This window comes from Solanum tuberosum, unplaced genomic scaffold (assembly GCF_000226075.1).
Source record: "Solanum tuberosum cultivar DM 1-3 516 R44 unplaced genomic scaffold, SolTub_3.0 scf00152, whole genome shotgun sequence".
NCBI lineage: Eukaryota > Viridiplantae > Streptophyta > Magnoliopsida > Solanales > Solanaceae > Solanum > Solanum tuberosum.
The window spans coordinates 388,062-408,486 of NW_006239078.1; the positions used below are offsets into that span (position 1 = coordinate 388,062).

Below are 20,425 nucleotides of genomic sequence, written 5' to 3' on the forward strand. Positions count from 1 at the left end.
AGCATATAGTAAAAATTAATTATGGAATTATGATTGTGCAAAAATTAAAAAAAAATCAATGTGTGTCAATTTACTATTGAACTTAGATACAAATAATAAGTTTATAAAGTGTGAATGGATAGATGAGATTCCTGCACATTTTAATCAGAAATATCTATGTTAAACTTTTAAAATATAAAAGATTTTTTCTCCTTAGAAACTAAACACAATGTGAGTTAGTTTTGAATACTAATTGCATAAAACAAAAGCATATCAATTGTATATCATTTTAATTTCTCTTTTTCTTCTTAAAATTTCTCTTTTAGAACTTTTAAAAGTTATAATGGAAGGTGATATACTATGGCATATGTTCTCAAATGTTGAGAACAATTGGCAAAAGCAAAACAAGGCCCACATAGGAATTTTCCATGGGTTTATACATGTTCCAATTCACTAGAGTTGGAGATTTGAAAGAATCCAACCATCTTTTCTTGTTTATCATTAAAAAAAATCATTCATTCATGCATAAACATATGAATTCATAGAATAAATATCTTTTTAAAATGCTATACTTTATACCTATTTATTATTTGATTTTACACTGAATGAAATCGAATTAGTCGTTAGCTAGCCATTGGGATAACACCTATCTAGTCTCTTCTTTCTTGGGGGGTTATTTTCTTTTTAAAAAATTGTTTATGCTCCTACTTTATAACTAGGAGAATTTATTGAATCTGAGAAACATGCATAATTATATTCTTAAAAGATAGTATTCTTAACACATCTCAAGATAAATTCCACTCTTTATAATTTTTCTAATAGACACTACCTAGATGCAAGGGTTCCAGAGCCACATATAGCTGAGGGGTTCATCCCAATCCCATTGAACAAAAAATTACACTATTCATATATGGTTATTTAAAATTATCTTTCGTGTATTTAAAGTAGATGTTGAACCCTCACTCCACCCCTCTACTTCTTTGTGTGTTTACTTCTTCATTGTTTGAACCCTTTTAGTGAAAATTCTGATTTTGTCACTGTCTACGTCTAAATGAGGTAGAAAACTTTCATATCATTAGTAAATGAGGCCAGAAGTTTGGACAACTTTTGAGTTGTATGCATGGTTGAAATTTTTTTGTACTATTATAATTTCTTTGGTCAAATCTATAATAAACTAACCATGTTTATTTTAGTAAATAGTATAATAGTGTTAGATGTAGATATCAACAAAGTCGCTTTGGCCGAGTGGTTAAGGCGTGTGCCTGCTAAGTACATGGGGTTTCCCCGCGAGAGTTCGAATCTCTCAGGCGACGATTTGTTATTGTTTTTTTTTTCGTTATTATTTATATTTCGATTATTGTATTTATCGCTCTTTTTTTCCATCTCAAAATGTTTTGTTATGCTATCTTTAGTATTTGTCGTAATTTCTTAGTCATATTTTTTTACCGAACTACTTTGATGTATAAGTCCTTGAGTTGAGTATTTATCGAAAACAACATATCTACCTCTTAAGGTAGGGGTAAGGTTTGCGTACACACTGCCCTGTTTGTCGAAAATAACATCTCTACCTCTCAAGACAAGGATAAAGTCGGTGAATACATTATCCTCTCCCCAAACCCTATTTTTATCGATGCGGTTTGTCGATTTTCAATTTGTAAGCACGCAAAATCACTTACCAAATCAATAAGATATTTATTATCGGTTCGTTAATTTTCGATCCTTAACGACTTGATTTTCGATTAATGGTTAAAACGTGAGCATTAAGGATAAACTAGTAAATTATTAATAACAAAAATTGACAAGAGGGGGTTGCTCAAATAGTAAGCACCCCTCATTTATAACCGAAATTTTTTTTATGGATCAAATCAATTGTAATTTTACTGAAAATGTCAATCATTTAAAGAAAAATATCATAAGTGGGTGGGGGTTAGAAAAAGCACCTACCCCTAATAAAGCCATATGCCCAAACGCGGTGACTCGGTCATGTTCTTTTCCAACTTTCTCGGCAACAATTACGTCAAACATTTATTATTTGTTCTATTTTGGGTGCCATACAAGTGTGAACAACTCACAAGTAGAGTCCAAGTCAAGCACTCAAGTTGTAATTATTTGGCAAAATTTCATTTATTTAAACTTTTCTAAATTGTTTTTCATTAAATACATCATGACTTTTTATTAATTTTTGACTCAAGTCGAAGAGAATAATATATACGCAGATAATATAGAGTTTGGGAAAATATCTATTGTCCCCAAATCGTTTGGTTCATTCTTATGTTTGTCCTAGTAAAATTATCTCGTATTTGCTCTTTTTTGCTAATGTAGCTCTAACATGAGATGGATTGGATAGACTTCATATGTCTAAAATTTTCAAGAAAAAGATCTAAATTTATCGGTATGACTTAAAATTACTCTCAGTTCCTTACTGCCTTAGGGGTGAGAAAAAAATATCTTTTCCTAATTAGGAGATTAATTTGTGTAGTGTAAGTTTTATCAAAGAAAGAAACATTTTCTTAGTAAATATTTTTCTATCTTTGAAGCTCGATAAAGAATGAAAAAAAATCTAATCTAGTATCTATCCCACCTCACCACCCCTTTGGTTGTCCATCTTTCAAATGACACTAGTCTTGATTCAATTGAGAAGTATATTGTAATCATAAATTCATAATATTATATTAGTTTTTTTTTTCTATTATTTAAATGTGTAAGGAGGCTGACACAAAATTATATATATTTCATATTATGTACATTTGTAATGTCAAATATTAAGCTGACAAACTTGTTTTTGTTGGCAAGAAAAGATTGGAATTGAGATTAAGACTTTGTGAGTATGACAATTACATTATTAAAATCAATTAGACGGTTTTAAATTAGTTTAATTTTAATATTTCTTATTGAAAAGGAAGGGAATAGATACTTACCTATTTTATTTTTATTTTTTGGGGGTTAAAAGTAACATGGAGTAAATATTACGCATGTAAAACAAGCCACAATTTGAAGATGCTATAGCTTTTGCCCATTTTCCATAAACAGACCATACAATTGGATGGCCATAAAGGCCAAAATTGGGGCATCAAATGCCAACTTGACCAATTTTATTTTTTTTATATTAATATTGAGTTTTGATCAAATTTAAATTCGTTTAGGGCAATAATCCTAATAATTGTTTTTAAGCTCAAATTCAAAATCTCTACATAAGAATGAATAGACTTTAATTATTGTACAATAATCCATGTTCATAACTTGACCACTTTTGAAAATGGGTACTCCTTATGTTCTATTTTAGTAAAAATTTACGAACATTCTATTTGATTTATATTTACTTTTTAAAAAAATTAAATATAGTCCACTTCGGAACAACTTCAAATAGACAATGTAATAAAACCTAATTTCATACATCTTTATTTAAAGTAATATGCTGTTAAAGTTCAGATTAAAATAATTAAACTTTAATCATATATATCAAAAATTCGAACATATAGTATCACATGTTTGAAGCTGTTTTGAAATAGACTGACTTGTAAACTTTTACATTTTATGAATAGAATTTCATTGGTAGTCCTAAAATCAAATACAGGTACACTTCAACCTCTATTTATGAGTCGCACTTCTTTCTTTAATATATCAAGAAAAGAATAACATAAGAAAAGAATAAGATAGGTTCTATATTTTAAAATAATTCAGTTTCATATTTTTTTATTTATTTTATAAAAAAAATAACTTTATAGCAACAAAATACTTTTAACATATTTTCTATTAACTTTTTTAAAAACTTACGTGGTTAATCAAATATCGTCACATTGGACCGGGAGAGGTATATGCTATTGCCTTTGATTGTGCGGTTTCAAAGCGTGGGGTAAAACTTTGACCCCTTAAGTTTATTCTCAACCAATAAGCACCATCAATTTTATTCAAGAAGGTTCATATGATCCATTAGTTACACATTGTAGACTTTTAACTTTTCAATGGCATAATTCCTCACGTAATCAAATAAATAATTTTTTCTCTTTTCTATCTAACATTTTCTCTTGAAAAATATAAAGTAGTGGTAACTATTGTCCAATTGTAATTCAAATATGAGGCATCTTTTCATTATACAATCGACTTGAAGTAGAATATTTATAAGATTTTATGCCTTATTGAGAATCTAATTGTTATAAATAGTTTATAAAAGTCAATTTCTTTTAAATTTATTATTCGTATCAGTTAAAAAAATTATATCCCAACATTGTTATTCGTATTGTTAGTAAAAAATAACTGCATGTCTGGCTTTTCTTGAACATAGTTGATGATCTATTGATGCGCGATCTTCATTCATTTGTTGATCTAATTATGCGTATAAATTATAATCAAATAAAACGACATGTTTAAGTGGTTAATTTGTCTACGTAACAAAAAATTGAGTATTCATACAAAAACTTAACAAAAATTGAATCAAAATTATCTAATATAAACATTTATATATTCAATCAGAACATACCATACTTCAAATATCTAAATAGCTAAAAAATAATAATACAAATGAAGTGACCGGATCAAGATTTTTGAGTTATATTACACTTTTCATTTATGGCTGAGTCAAAATTTTCACTAAAAAATTCAAAATTAACACGCAATAAAACAAAACAAAATTCAACACCTAAAAAGAGTCAAATGAATGAAAAATCCCCTCGATCCTACTTAACTCCGCCCCCAACTTCCAACTTCATTATTACAACCAAAAAATATTTCCATTGACCAAAGGCTCCTACTTTCCTTCCGCCGCAGAGAAAAGTATACTGAAAGAACCCGCGTTGTATACAAAACCTAATTTCCCTTTCCTTTCCTTTCCCTTTCCCTTTTTTCCCTTATAAATTCGTTTCTTCCTCTTCCTTCTCAACTCACAATTTTATGTCTCACAGACTCAACGTTCCACACTTCGCATCTATAGCTTTCGGTCTCCATTCCCATCTCCTGGTTTCCAGTGAGATGAACTCTAATTCCAATTGGATTTAAACTTGAAATTTATTCTATTTTTTCCAAATTTTTTGCAATTTTTCCCATTACCTAATTCATATTCATTCTTTTTTGAAAAAGTTTTCGTCTCGATTCATTTGGTATAATGGGTGTTAAGGGATTTGTTGAAGGAGGTATTGCTTCGATTATTGCTGGTTGTAGTACTCACCCACTTGATTTAATCAAAGTCCGTATGCAGCTTCAGGGAGAAACCCCAATTTCAGCTCCGGCGACTGTTCACAATCTCCGTCCAGCACTTGCTTTTCACACTGGTGCTGCTAATCATACTATTTCCATTCCGGCGCCGTCGGTTGTTGCTCCACCGCGTGTAGGACCGGTTTCTGTAGGTGTTAAGATTATTCAACAAGAAGGTGTTGCTGCTTTGTTCTCCGGTGTATCAGCTACTGTTCTCCGGCAGACACTTTACTCTACAACCAGAATGGGTTTATACGATATGCTGAAGCAAAAATGGACGGATCCAGATACTAACATCATGCCTTTGTCGAAGAAGATCGTTGCCGGACTAATCGCCGGCGGGATCGGAGCTGCCGTCGGTAATCCCGCCGATGTAGCAATGGTCCGCATGCAAGCCGACGGCCGGCTTCCGATCTCTCAACGCCGCAACTACAAAAGCGTGATCGATGCAATTACTCAGATGAGTAAAAGCGAAGGGGTAACTAGCCTGTGGCGCGGTTCATCTCTTACTGTGAACCGCGCCATGCTAGTTACCGCATCGCAGCTAGCATCGTACGATCAGTTCAAAGAGACTATCCTCGAGAAGGGGATAATGAAGGATGGGCTTGGGACACATGTGACTTCGAGCTTTGCTGCTGGGTTTGTGGCGGCGGTGGCGTCAAATCCTGTGGATGTGATTAAGACACGTGTTATGAATATGAAGGTCGAGCCGGGAATGGCCCCACCGTATAATGGGGCCATTGATTGTGCAATGAAAACTATCAAAGCTGAGGGGCCAATGGCATTGTATAAGGGATTTATTCCAACAATCTCAAGGCAAGGTCCATTTACTGTGGTGCTCTTTGTCACACTGGAACAAGTCAGGAAAATGCTTAAGGATTTTTAATGATGATGACGAAGAAAAAAATAATAATGGGATTTTAGTATAAGAATTTTAAAAAAAGTTTAGTTTAATTTATGTTTTTTTAAGTTTTAAGTTTGGGAAAGTGATACTATGTTGTGTTCTAATATTATTATTATTATTGTTACTTCTATATGAAAAATGAGTTCTTGATTGGTGAAATTAATGATTCTTGATTAAGCAAATGTTTAATTTTTGTTTACTTTTATGTTAGTTGGGAAGTAGAATTAGGTGAAATTAATGACTAGTTCAACTACAATTCATTGATCTCATTTTCTAAACATGTTTGAAATTTATGGTCTAAAATAAGTCACAGATGATTATGCGGCTATATAACAATATTTGCTTGAACTCCATCTTCGAATTTATCACTCCAGAGTTAGGTGAGTCTAATTTGTTACCTCGGATCTTTGATAGATATGAACTATTCTATTAAATGTGACACAAGTCCATGTTTGGTTTGGGTACTGCTGGGTTGGACTTGATTGAATTTTATGGTTGGATATCGCTTGATGATATATTCCAATGTTTGAATCGAATTTTGATTCATATGAATTTTTAAAATCATCAAACAATACATGACAAAGAATAAGTTCATATGCTACATAGTCGTGTTTGGGCTTAATTGACATAGATTAAAGAACAAATTCATAATGCATTGAGTTAAAACAGATAATACGTGGAATTGAGCTTAGTGATAAATGTATGCACAGAGTCAATTGTATAAAAATGTGCAAATTACTTAACCAAATTTAAAAATAAGACGACTTTAGGTTAATTTTATAACATCTCAATTGACCAAGTCGACACAATTTTATTTCAAACCACATATATATGCTTTTTTTTAGAAGAAAAAATAAACAAATTTACTCCCCAAAGTTTTACTTGTGGGATAAAGTAGCTTTGGACTTTCAAAATTGTTGTTATAGCGGGATAAATGATGATTTTCGTTTTTCAATTTTGTCTTTATAAAGAAATGAATTTGGGGTCTAACTCAATCATAAAAATTAGTTGAGATGGGATTGTCCAAATCATATTAAAGAGATCCCCACCCCAACCCACCAACTCGAAAGCAAGAAGTAAGAGCGCGACAACTACATGAAAGCCTTGTGACTAAGGTTAATCGAATGTCAGGAAAAGTTTATTGGCAAGAGGGAATCAAATATTTCGAAATATTTGGGTCCTCCACTCATCAAAATTTATATGATATTTTTTGCCTTTTTAGTCCATTTTAAAAAGAACAGAATCTTCTATATTTAGTAACAATTTAACTTTAAACTTCATATATAACTTATTTTTTAAAATTATAAATTTTAAAAATCATCTTTATTATTAAACTTCATGCCGAAGCAAACACCTTTCACATTAATTGAGAAGAAAAGAATAATATCTTAAACAAATAAGTATTTTATTTAATCACAAAGAACAAGTAACACCATGTTACGTTAATATTGGAACAATATTATATCATGCCCACCTCCAAAGGACAACAAAAAAAGAAACAAAAAAAAAGTCAAAATGGCTTCTTAGCCACCAAAAAAGAGTTTTATTTAATTAAAAACTCTTTTATTTTATTTTCACACGTTTAAGGGAGAATAATTCTAAGTAGAGTAGCTTGACCTAAGAAATTTTTGAAAAAGTCATGGTCAAAACTCTAAAAGTCAAAAAGAATTGAATCCATTTTCACATAATTTTCAATATCACATTTATTAATGATTGATAAATCCAGTAACTAAAATAAATCAAAAATTCATAAATTTAAGTTTTAACTTTGCTTCTCTTTAATAAAATAATTTAAATGATATGAAATCATATTAATCAGATCGATAAATTTAGAATAGTAAATACATAAGCAAAAGGTTTTATTTATGGGATCATAAGTTGTTGCCTAGTAGGTAAGGGAGCGTGTGCTAGGCACATGCATAAGGGTCCTACAACTTCTACTACTTGTGGGCCCATATAAGTGAAACTCGAAGATTGTTCTCATTTAATAATATCTTATTCTTTGATTATATTATTATTTGTATTATTTTTCTTCGATTATCGTATTATATATGTTTCTCATTATGTTCAGCATAACTGCTTCATTGTTGTATTTTCCTTTTCATACTTGATTTTATTATTCTTTATACCGAGAGTCTATCGAAAATCATCTCTCTACTTTCATAAGATAAGGTAAAATTGTGGACGCATCACCTTCCTCGAGCTTTACTTGTGAAATTACATAGAGTATATTGTTATCATAATAATCGAGGCAAAGGCATTATTTTCTTCTACTTGTGATGTTTCTTCATGCAATGCATTTTGGAATAATGGTATTTGGTTCTTATAAGTTAGTAGGAAGTTTGGTTTTTTTCCCCTTAGAATATAAATTTGTCTCTAAATTCTAAGAGATTGTGATGAATTCTTGAACATGCATTTATTCACATGCTTTGATACCTTCTATAATTTGAGTTCCTAATTGACTACACACTACATCCATTGAATCCTATTCCTTTTTAATGAAATATTCTCTTGGTTCCCTTCTTCTAAAAAAAAATAGCAATAAAAGATCAAAAAAATTGAATAAAAACTTTGTGATATAGCCCATCTTTATATCCCTAAAAAGGAAGGAGACATGAAATTCATACATGGTGAGTTGGTGACTAACACATTATGTATTATTATTTAAAATATCTTCACAGAGTTAATGTCACATAACATACTTTATTACTCCGTTTGTTTTAAAAATAATTGTCTTACTTTCCTTTTTTAATCTGTTTAAAAAAAGAATGTCTTCTTTCTTTTCTGACAACTCTTAAATTCTAACTTCACCTCACATGTTTAAAACCATAAAATTAAAGAAAATTTTGTTACATTTTACACATCTTTAGTTTAAATAACTACAAAATTTAAAAGTCTACCTTACTTTCTTAAACTCCGTCTCAAGTTAAAATCAGGCGAATAAATTAAAATGAATGAAGTATTATTATTTTTACTATATAGTTGTCACCAATCCAAATGGTTAGATTCACAGACAAGAAATTTGACCACTTGGATTAAACCTAATAGATTAATTGAATATCAATAAAAGATTAGGGTCCCAATTTGTATAGTACTTTTTTGCTGGTATTAACTAGGACAGCTATCATCTAGTCAATAATTCAGCAGTCACCCGCTACAATATAGTGACAAGTACTCCTTCATTCTCAAACAAAAATCTCGAATTTGAGTCACAAACACCATATTTGTTAGGAGCGTTTTACTCCCCAATATGTGACTTTCTTACTCAAACCAAGATTTAATCAGAGAAGCCAATACGAGTAGCAGACATCAGGTAAAAAACCAAAAAAAGATTGAACACATACCTAAAACACCTTATCAATCATCAAGTACATGTGTGCAACACAATTATTTCACGAGATACCAATAACCTCAGATAACTCTACCCACCAAAATTTAACGCATATCGAAAAAAATCACTTGGCAAATTTTTATGAGGGAAATAGCTGCACAATAGTTTCTAAACATATTGCTTCTGTATAATATTGACATACATTGTAGCAATCTCAGTAAACTACTACTTGTAGTACAAATTTCTAAATGAATAAAAAATGATGAACAGTTACTCTATAGCAGCCATCAAGAAGAACCAAAAGATAAAGAGTATCTAACAAAATTGGACAGAACCCTCTCTTCATCTCTACGCTTCGTATGGTGCAAGAGACTGCAATTCTTGATATTTTCTCCGCAATGTAGAAACAAAGGAAGTACTATGTAGGAGTATTTGGTATATGCTATGTACAAGTTTTGTTGAATACTCTTAGTAGAAGTAGTTGTTGTCGTTGTCATTCACTGCATCTTTACAAAGCATGGATCGAACATCTGCAATAGATCTAGGCGGTTCCAAGTCTTTCTCTTGAAGTGCATTGCCTAGATACTTTTGCATTCCTGATGCAAATATGTCATCTAAAATCTGCACGTTCGAAAACAGAACCATCAAGGAAATAAAGCATGAACCTTCCACTCCTATTTCAAGACGAAAAAGGAAATGTCTGATACATCGTTGTAAAATTTTGTTGAGGTATCAAGAAAATGATGAAGGTGAAAGAGTCAGGCTGGCACCACGGGGTTAGAATAGCGCAAGAGTCCAAACACGTTAGAATACATCAATTATCATATGCACGTTTTTGAACCTATAAGAACCAGAAATCACAATCCCCTTATTTCCATATCAGTTATCACATGAAGATTCTAGATTACACAAAATTTAATCTCCCGGTGGAAAAAGTGGTGTTTGGTTTGGTGTATTAAGGATAATTCTGTCTTTAACCGTGCTTATCCATGTATTAAACCTTGTAGTGCTAATACCATGGTTTGAAGTTCTAATGATGTGATGATTCTAGAACACAAAATAGACTTAACGAGCAGAAAAGTAGCATCAACTAACCGATACTGCGACTCGTGATGCTTTGTACCAAGATCTATTGTCTTTCCTCTCTTCCAAAAACTTGAGCACATCCTGAAATTAAACAACCGTGAGTCATTTGAAGAGTGCACAACATTAGGAAATATTTCTTGGATAACAAACAAGCGATTCACTAACCTGCCCCATACGATCCCAGAAGCCTCGACAAATAATTATGAAAACTTGCGTCTCAAATACCATATGAAGTTGCTCAATTGCATTATCCAGCAGATCCTTCAGCGGCTGAATCCTAACTCGTAAATCAGATTCCTGTGTACCTTCCTTAGCATCTTGGATTATCTTCTTCAGTTTAGTGGGACTATGCAATCTTGTCTGTATACAGAAACAATTATCACAACTCTTGCAAACATTGATAAATTTAGACAAGAAGTCAATTTTATACTGAGAGCACAAAACTATAATGCATTCTGATAGAATACCTACATTTTCTACCAGTTTATCCATGATTGCTTGCATATAACCTCTGAATTTAGTTCTCAACATAACTGTAATTTCACTGATACGCTCTCCTGGAGTGACGTTTCCTCCATCCGGCAGGCAAGAACCCCATGACTTGAATTGCAGTTCTATTTGGGGCCGTAGAACATCCAACATTCTCTTCATAGAATTCAAAAGAATTCCCAGCTGAAAAATAACTCAAGTTATTTTTTTGCAAGTCGAAAACAGAAAAAATGGACTCATACATTTACAAGGCTATTGCAAAAAGACCAAGGAGCTCACCTCTTTGCAGACTGCAAACGGAGTTACTGTGCCTTTGGTGATTTTCTGGACATACTTGAGACCTAATTTAATGGGCATTATGTTCTCCTTTAATGGAGATAAAACATCCGCATACTGTCTGTCCAAAGTTTCAATAACCGCCTTTTCTACATCTGCTATAGCCTTTTGAAAAGACGTGGAAAACATAAGTGTCGTTAGTGAGTAACAAGGCATTGGAGGTATGTAATCTTGCTTTCTGGAATTGAGATAACCATACTCTTTTCACATATTTCATTTAAGCCTATCACTAATCTTAGAACCATATATAATACTTCTCAAGTGTTCTAATGCTAAACACTCAACAGCAAAACGGGGAGGGAAAAGACAAGATGAAGAACCTTTTCCCCCCTCCAAAAAGCTGATATTGCTATTAACATAAAATAAAAACATGTTTAGTGCTCAAAATAAAAACATGTTTAGTGCTCAAAGGACTTGAAGATGAAGAATTTGAAGAGCAATGTTTGTACATACAGTTTCCAACGAGAAAAGATATTCAGGCCAGCGTCTTATGACAGCATCATATTCAGCTAATGTCTCCTTCAGTCGGTCATAGATATCATCAACAAAAGGAGTTGTTGAGTGCTGGGTATCTACACAGGGCCACTTTATCTGCAAATAATACCAAGTCAAGTACAGAATACTAAGAAAGAAGTTCAGAACAAACACGTCTGAAGATATTGTTGACTAGACACAGCAATGTCAGGATTGACATACCTTGTCAGGTTTACACAATTCGAGCAAAGCAAGACGCTTCTCCTTGATCCAGAGGGTAATGTATGGATGGAACAACTCCTTTGCATCAACTCCACCTTTGACAGGACTGTGAAAGGATTTTCACCTCTGTCAAAATCATACACGCAGGACATGCAGTATAAGCTGAAGTTCTGAACTAACGAATATGCATTACCTGATGTTCCAGTAACTAAAATCCTTCTGAAGATCAGCTGTTGCGACAATGAGTTCTGCTACAGGAGATGAGGGACCAGTGGGAGGACATGCAACAAGGAATGCACGCAATCTGTTACATAGCTCCGCGGAGTATATGGCTGATGAAAGATTTGGGAGGTCTAGGAAACTACAGAAGATTAATCCAGAAATAGCTGTGAGTAATGGCATTCCATATAGTAATTGTCTAATAACAGATCTACATGCTATCAGAATATATTTCCCTGCCTTTCCTAAATGTCTTCCTTTTCATCATATTACATCCAAGAGAAAGATGATTGCTCGTGTCCACAATAGACCAACATCCAGAGTTTTTTTAATTCCAGAGAAAGACTTGCACAAGAACAACAAAATACAATAAGACAGATATATGCAAACAAATGGTTCACACCTTTTATTACCTCATGCTGACCACAAAGCACAAAGTGCCTAAGTTCCTAAACAAGCTGCCAAGTTCCACAAATATATACAAACAAATGGTTCACACCTTTTATTACCAAATTGCCATGCTTTGAATAAAACGCATCGAGCATACAACTTAGAGTAGACCAGTACGAATAGACTGTGATTGAGAGGGGTTTAACTAGAGTGACATGGGCAGTGATGATTCATATAGTCGAATCCAACTAGCTTAATGGCTGAGGCGTGATAGTTGTTTTTATTGTATGAGTAGAATTATCCAAAGTAGAAAGAAAAACAGGATAATAGATTGAGCTGTCAAAATCTGAAAACTAGAAAAAAGACCAGCTAACTTCAAAAGACCAATATGACCATCTAAAATTCCAGCTTTATAGCTGAATGACACAGGAAGTCACACTCCAGTGAGGGAGGGGAATGGTCGGGTACCTCGGAAGTATATTTTGATTATTGATCTGTATGTCTGTATGAACTTCATTTCTGATATTCGAACAAAGTGATACCATCTTCTGGTAAGCTGTGGAGCGAGCCATAGGATCCATCAATATGTTGTCATTGTTGTTGGAGACAAATTCATCTGTTTCTGCCAAGTGTCTTCTGGATCTTTTCTTCGCAGCAGTCTACACAAAAAATAATGTGCAGAAGTGAGAAAGCTTCCAGAAGAAAAGGACTTTCTCACATCTTCCATTCCTTGAAAGAAAGAAGAAAGTACGAACAAAGTTTCTCTAACCTGAAAATATCTGCATAGTTTCAACTGGGCCTCTGGAGAAAGAATATCATTAAGAAGACTATACAGCTTCAAAGCAGGAGAAAGTGCAGGAGCAGCAACTCTAGTAGCGGGTTTGAACACATCTTCCATCCCTGATGGTAATGATTCGTCTAAAGACTTGTAGTTCTCAAAAACTAGAGCGACAATCAGCTCGATCTTTTCAGAAACTTCTCCTAAAATACGATTCTGGTACATGATAAAAAAGACAAAGTATCGCAGTGAATACAAGCAGGTTCTGTAATCCCAGAGACACAGAAGTAATAAAATAACACTTGATTCTGAACCACAAACTTGCATGTGCTTAACATGTTAAAAATACTTCGTAAAAAATGCATGTTAAAAAACTGAAAGAAATGTGAATTTGGAAAAGAAAACTAAAATATAGAACAAAAGTGGAATTGATTAAAATTGTTTTTAAGAAAAAACAAAAAATAAACTGTTACCATCCTCAAAAAGAAAAAGAAAATACAGACAAAACCACTTATTCGATGTAGTTCCATTTTCGACACTTCGTTTTTTCTTATCCGTGAGGTGGGTAGAGAAGTATGGGCATAGGGGGTTGGAGAGGTGGAAGCATGCGGAACAAGAGATCATAAGATAGAACCACAGAAACTTATGTTTGTAGCAGCCAAACCAATAAATAACAACTGCAAATACCAAGTATAGTCCAATCTTTTCTGACCACAAACATGATGGTTTTTATTTTCTCAGGATATGCTGATATTGCTTTGAATAAGTATATGGAATAAGTCAATTAAGTAAATCCAAAAGAAAAGCGGCAGAAAGTTCAAACCAAATCCTCTTACCTCTTGATGACTAAGGCTATTCTTAGGTTTAGAGACCACGGGTAGCAGCAAATCATATACCAAATTCAGACAATCTGCTGTGGGCGTCGCAACATCCATGACATAAGTAAGATATCTAACACACAATTTGAAATTTTTTAGCAGAATTCCTCATTTGTTTCATTTATCAAATCTCTGAGTGATGCTAATTAATGAAAGATTTTCCAAAATAATCTACCTTCTTACCTTAGTTTTGTATATGCATCCGAGACTCCATAGTATGATGCAAATTCAGTTACTAACCACCTCCAAGCACCATGGAGCAACAAATTTCTCTGCTGAAACTGTTGAACTTTCATTGCTGCTTCCAAAACAGAATCATATGCAACGGTTTCTGCGACAAGGCCACACTGGCACAAAAACAGGCAACAAATCAACTTCAGAAACCTAACTTCTGGTCATCCATCAAATCACATAATAGTGAATATAAAGAAAAATTATTGAATAAATAAATATATTCCATGTTTTGCTTATGGCAGAATATATCAACAGATATTACAATGTCATTGTTATGAGATTAAGTACCATAGCAAAAACCGGGAAAAATGTTTATCTAACGACAACATTCTTCAGGGGATGATATGACAGATCAAAATGTTCAATTATTTTCCACTACTTACAGAGAGAACATAAAAGCAAAAGTTCTATCAAAACAAACTCCGAACAACAAGAATTTGACATTCACCAAATTACATTTTATGATGACCACACAAATGGTTATATATGCATATGGTAATATAAAAAAAATAAAAATTGATAAGGTAGTATAAAAGTATTCAAATAAAGCAACTTAGCGATGGCATACAGCATGAATCTAGAAATCCTTCAGAGAAAGCTATGATACTTGAGGTTTCGCAAGTTAAATTTTGTGTTTGTTAATTCAGAAAAGTAGGTGGAGAAGTACCAATGTTTGGCTTCTGGAAGTCTACTTACAGCCAAATAGCATGGAAGAAAATGAGGCTGTTACAGGATTTTTATACCTTAGTGTTGCTATTTTCATCAGGACTAGTTGAGTAATTGATGTATAGTTGTACTCTTCCAACAAGTTCATGCTCTGGCTCATGATATATGGACCACCAACGGAGTTTGTCTCCCTGCATTTTTGCAATAAAAACTAAGTGTTCCACCATATAAGTTAAACCTCAATAACAGAAATAATTACACATGAGAGCCAGAAAGTATACCGGATCATCAGCAATATCAGCAACCTGAGCTACTGCACGGCCGCAGTAGTTTCCCTTCGAGTCACGTACGTCAACAATTAAGTCATCCCCCAGCCCCTCCGGTAAGCTGAGTTGTATTATTGGTAAGGTAAACCATCAATGTCAAGAATATGAAAAAAATGCTATATCTAAAGTTTGAACAAACAAGTCCAACGTACAATAGATGGGTTTCAGCGGATCCAGCTAGCATTTTCACTGTATCCTCTTCAGGTAAACTTTTCAATTTCAACGAACAAAAGTATGTCTCTGCATCAAGATGAAAATCAAACTTAAGAGGCATTGTCTAGAAGGAGTAAAGCTGTGTCCAGCTTTCTGGCAACACACTTATCACTTTTTTTACAGAAACTTAGGCACAAAGTTTCAAATATCAAAACATTTTGAAGTCCTACAAAGCAAGAAATGAACTGAACTAAAGTACATTGTTCCTCAAATCTCCTATTCTAAATCCTATGCAGAATAGGTCATCAAGTATTCACTAGATCCATAGTAATTGGAACAATAAGAAATACTTTCCACCTTGGCATTCACCGAGGACAACTGAATAGAAGAAGGGAACCAAAGGTACTAACGATTATTACTCCAAGAACTCAGCTAAGAATTGCATACCTGGAACTACTTCATATGATGCTGAACTGCTTCGTAAAGTAGTTACACCAAGTTTCAAAATACCAGAAACGTCTTTCACATAACGAGTACCGGCATGAAGGTATGCCAAGCTTTGATGTGATAAAGAACCATTTGGAGGAATCCTTGGAGTCACACGAACTTTTCGTATGGCTCCCCATTCAGAACTGATGGTCGATTTTACATTGGACAACTGAGCACGTATAGCCTCCAGTTTTACTTTTGGTGGTTTCAGAGTGGAAAAGCTGCAGCCTGTGGGTGGGTCCAATGCCATTTTCACTTTTCGCACTACAAGAAAATCATATAGTTCAGTTTGACAACCGATTTGTCTATGGGAGAAGTCATCAAAGCTATAAATGAAACCACTAAAGCACCTTGTACTTTCAGCTTGCCAAAAGTTTTCTTTGGCTTCATCGAGGCTCCCTCACTGACGAGTTCCAAGGACCTTTTCCTCAACAGTTCTTCCTCCGATTGTAACAACACTTGCCTTGCGCTGGAATAATGGTAATATAAGCTCCATATTACAGATAAATAAATGTGCAGGATGAATTTTTTGATGAATTGACATGCTATTACAATATGCGCAAACATTACAAAGCAAAATGGTGGTCCTATGGAAGTGACGGAAATCAAACAGAGTACACCATATAAACTCAGTATGCAGTACCAGAGACCAAGTCATCATTAAAATAAAAGTCCAATTCAAAATTTCTATCACAAGTAGACAACTTATTGGTATCCAGATAAGTCTCAGCTTCTGAACTTCCCAAAGCGATCCGTCTCTGAAAACCATTTTTTGTAATCCAACAGACAAATTCTGCAATTTCTGGCAGCATATTAATGTATTCTGTAAAAGACAGGACTATTTGGCACTCCAAACAAGATATAGCTTCTTCCATATTTTTTCACTGAGTAGAACATACAGAACATGGAAACAGAAATAGAGTGCAAGTATCGGAACAAAACGCACCCAAAAGCATCTCGTAACGAGGCACATTCATTTTCCAAGAAAGCTGGAGCCTCGTGGCAACCCTTCTCCCATGAGTGAAGACATAGTCGAATACATGCCTCATAAGCAACGAAACCTTGCCAACTACCTCGTCCACTGTATCCAACTCAAATTACACAAGAAGATGATGAATAAATTGAATAATTGTAACAGAAACTTTAGAAAAATTTAGACCACTCTGAGTGAAATACCTAGCATGATATGTTGGAAAGAGGGCAGATGAAGAATTAGAAGGTACACCACCAGCCCTGAGAATGATAACAAGGTTGTCACTTTTGTCTTCAAATTCTTCGAGGATTATTCAGAAAAATAAAATATGTCATGATGTATACCTTCCAGATGGATCAGATTGTCCATCTTTTGTAGAACCTGCGGTTGCAGTTTTATATGTTTTAGCTTCATCCATTGCTACAGAACAACCTGATATTTCTGGGAAGGGGATTTCATCTGCCACAAAAGTTTTACGCTGCACAGCAACTTGATCGCATTCCTGTAATGAACCACCTAACGGGGGTGCACTGGGAATATCACTTTTGAACAACTTCAGTCTCTGCTTCAGCACATAACAGAATCAGTAGGCAGAAGAAGAGTAACATATTGTCATATTCGCATATGAAAGATTAATACAAGAAGAACAGAGTGCTTAATCCTCCTTATAACAGTTACGCAGACACAGTTATGGAGGCACAGATGATCAGAGCTTATACCACAAACAACAAACATAAGAATCTCAATCCCTTAACTATCATTACAAACTACTTAGATTCAAGAAGAATCGCCAGAAGTTATTGTTCATTAATAAGTGACACCTCTAAGATGCAAACATAGCTGCTGCATCTACACCCACCAGTTTTTTTCATCTAGACCCTCTGGTTTCAAACAATTACTGATATTCCTGATTCACTACAAGTACCTCATTCAGTGTGGACCACGGTTTTTAAGGCTTGAACTTCTTGCAAATGATTTTAAAAGCTTAAACTTCCGTCCACCTTCTTGGGCAACTTATGTCAAATAGAAACCCAAGATACTTGGTCTCCTAAGTAGTAGCAATAAGCAGCCTACTCATCAAGAGAAATAAGTTCAGGAAAAAAAGGGATTCCTCTAAACACTCACATAACAATCTTGCTAAATGTTATGTCTACTTTCCTGGTTTCTTTAGAGTCTCGTTAATAGACATTCAATGGGTACTCTTATAAACTATAACTGTTGTATTCCATGAGAAGCACAAGCATAAACAGATCAAACATAAACTTTGCCCCAAAATAGGAACTTCATAAATATCAAGCCTTATTCATCAGTTTGAGCATTAAAGTAATATCCTAGCAGATTTCACATTACTTCAGTTTTTTATATCACTCAACAAGTATAAAACTATCCCAAGATTTCACTCACTAGTCCTACATTGTTTACCCAACAGGCAAAAGTAGAACAGCAAACCTGTCTAGAAGACTTCACATTCGACTCCCAGGATGAGGCACTCTTGTTACCGATCGAAAATGGCAACGAAGTTGTAGTTTTAGAACTTGCAACAGAATTTGATGAACTTTTAACTACATTACCAGGATACACACTCTCAGAATGGTTCCACATTTTCTGCTGAAGTTCATCATTGGTGGCATTACCAATATGTTTATTGAAGGAATCCTCTCTCTTTGAAGTACCAACATTCGGAAACTTATCATCTTGGGGTGAAGTTTCAACGGAGTGATGTCCATCATAAACCTCATCATCCGAATCAAAACCAATATCCATATCCGACCCCCACCCATTATCATATCCACCACTGCCACTCACAGGTATAGTTCTTGAACCAGGGATAACACCAGATGGCAAATGCCCAGCTTGAAAGTTAGAACCACATATTACTCCAAAGCCCAATCCATTGTTTTTTCGGCCAAGAACAGGATCAGATTGCATTCTCTGAGTATACATTGTAAGTTATCTCTTCTTCACACTATCTCCTACCTAATTCAAATCAAGGGTTGTCCAACTTATCACAAATACTCAAACACAACAAGCACAAAACAAATAAAAAGACAATCTTTTTCCTATTGTCACAAACAAAAGCCAACAACAACAACAAACCCGGTGAAATCTCCTAAGTAGGGTCTGAAGAGGATCGCGTGTACGCAAACCTTACCCTACCTCATCAAGGTAGAGAGGTTGTTTCCTAAAGATCCTCGACTCAAGCGCAACAAATCAAACAAGTAATAATGACAGTGAAGAAAACACAGCAACTAACACAATCTTAACATATGACATTAATCATCCAGAGCAAGTCAAAGGGTTTCTGTCAATCAACATTCTGATTAGGGCTTTTACACTAACATATCTAATACCATATAGAAACACATAAACAATCGGTAAAAAAACTAAATGGAGTTTGCAGAAATAACCAATAGAAGTATCCAGAACTTACAAAGAGCAAGAAAGCCCAGTTCTTTAATGAGAAAGATGAGCAAATCACAGTTCTAAAGATTGCTTTTTTTTGCCCCTTAGCAACTCAATCAAGAAAAGCAAAACCCAATTTGACAATCTTTGCTTAAGAAATCAAAGATTCAGTGTACACACAAAGCTCACTTGCCATAAATAACACAACAAGTGAAAATAGAGCAAAGCAAAAAAATTATTAAAAAGAGGCAAAGAAAAGGACAGAAAAAAATGACTAAAATAAGGAAAAGATTGGAACTTTTTTCTTTATATGCATGTTATGTATATTATACACAGTCACAAGACAGATTGTAATGCACTTGTTGTTGTAGGGTAAAAAAGTGACAGCAAGTTTAGAAGAAGAAGAAAATAAAAAACCTTTCTCACTCTAGAGCATAAAGCATTTAATTGTGTCCCTTCTCTTCTTTCTTTTTTTTCCGACTCACATTAAAGTTCAACTAAGTCAAATTCACTCGCGTAAGATCAAAATACTCTCTCGGTCAAAAATAATTAAATTCGTACACGTAACTCAAAATTGAAACTTCTTGACTAAGTTTAAAAATAGTCTCATCTGTTGTGCCACGTACTTCGATGAATAATGTAATTCTCAAAATAATCTAGTGATCAATAATTTAGAGGAAATTTAGTTAAATCATGCATTTGAATTCTCCTAAATTTCTGTTAAGTTTATCTTTTGTCCACCTTTTACTCTTTTCTTTTCTGTTAAACTTGAAAGTTTAGTTAAAATCACATGCATTAGTAATTTAGTATTTCTATTAATTATATAAAAATAAAAAAAATGACGGAGACGTGAGGAAAGTAACGTGAGTATGACGTGGCAATGGCTTAAAATAACGGCTGGTCGTTTA

The 20,425-nt window shown here is 33.9% G+C and overlaps 2 protein-coding genes and 1 non-coding gene across 3 annotated transcripts; 2 read left to right on the forward strand and 1 right to left on the reverse strand.

Moving 5' to 3' along the window:
- The first annotated feature begins 1,210 nt into the window (after positions 1-1,210).
- On the forward strand, positions 1,211-1,292 carry TRNAS-GCU (transfer RNA serine (anticodon GCU)). The gene has a single exon. It is a non-coding gene; the product is annotated as a tRNA-Ser (tRNA).
- Positions 1,293-4,827: 3,535 nt separating this feature from the next.
- Positions 4,828-6,247, forward strand: LOC102579771 (mitochondrial uncoupling protein 5-like). The gene has a single exon (XM_006353120.2). The coding sequence runs from the start codon at positions 5,078-5,080 to the stop codon at positions 6,050-6,052; it is 975 nt and encodes a 324-aa protein (XP_006353182.1). The 5' UTR covers positions 4,828-5,077; the 3' UTR covers positions 6,053-6,247.
- Positions 6,248-9,515: 3,268 nt separating this feature from the next.
- On the reverse strand, positions 9,516-19,789 carry LOC102580091 (uncharacterized). The gene is made up of 22 exons (XM_006353121.2): positions 19,546-19,789; positions 18,564-19,091; positions 17,459-17,676; positions 17,318-17,374; positions 17,088-17,222; positions 16,492-16,610; positions 16,100-16,405; positions 15,652-15,739; positions 15,455-15,560; positions 15,251-15,364; positions 14,457-14,620; positions 14,232-14,346; positions 13,387-13,611; positions 13,086-13,276; positions 12,202-12,369; positions 12,009-12,114; positions 11,766-11,903; positions 11,256-11,417; positions 10,959-11,159; positions 10,653-10,847; positions 10,497-10,568; positions 9,516-10,022 (listed from the first exon to the last, which is right to left on the reverse strand). Exons 2-22 carry the CDS (start codon positions 19,056-19,058, stop codon positions 9,870-9,872), a joined length of 3,528 nt encoding a protein of 1,175 aa, XP_006353183.1. The 5' UTR covers positions 19,059-19,091; positions 19,546-19,789; the 3' UTR covers positions 9,516-9,869.
- Positions 19,790-20,425: the final 636 nt, after the last annotated feature.

Bases quoted from the DNA above. Each gene is read 5' to 3' on its own strand.
- LOC102579771 (XM_006353120.2), top strand. From the start codon at position 5,078: ATGGGTGTTAAGGGATTTGTTGAAGGAGGTATTGCTTCGATTATTGCT.
- LOC102580091 (XM_006353121.2), bottom strand. From the start codon at position 19,058: ATGTATACTCAGAGAATGCAATCTGATCCTGTTCTTGGCCGAAAAAAC. The intron at 17,375-17,458 runs GTATACATCATG...TATCATTCTCAG, and splicing joins CAATCTGATCCATCTGGAAG to GGCTGGTGGTGTACCTTCTA. The intron at 13,277-13,386 runs GTTAGAGAAACT...TTTTTTGTGTAG, and splicing joins AACTATGCAGATATTTTCAG to ACTGCTGCGAAGAAAAGATC.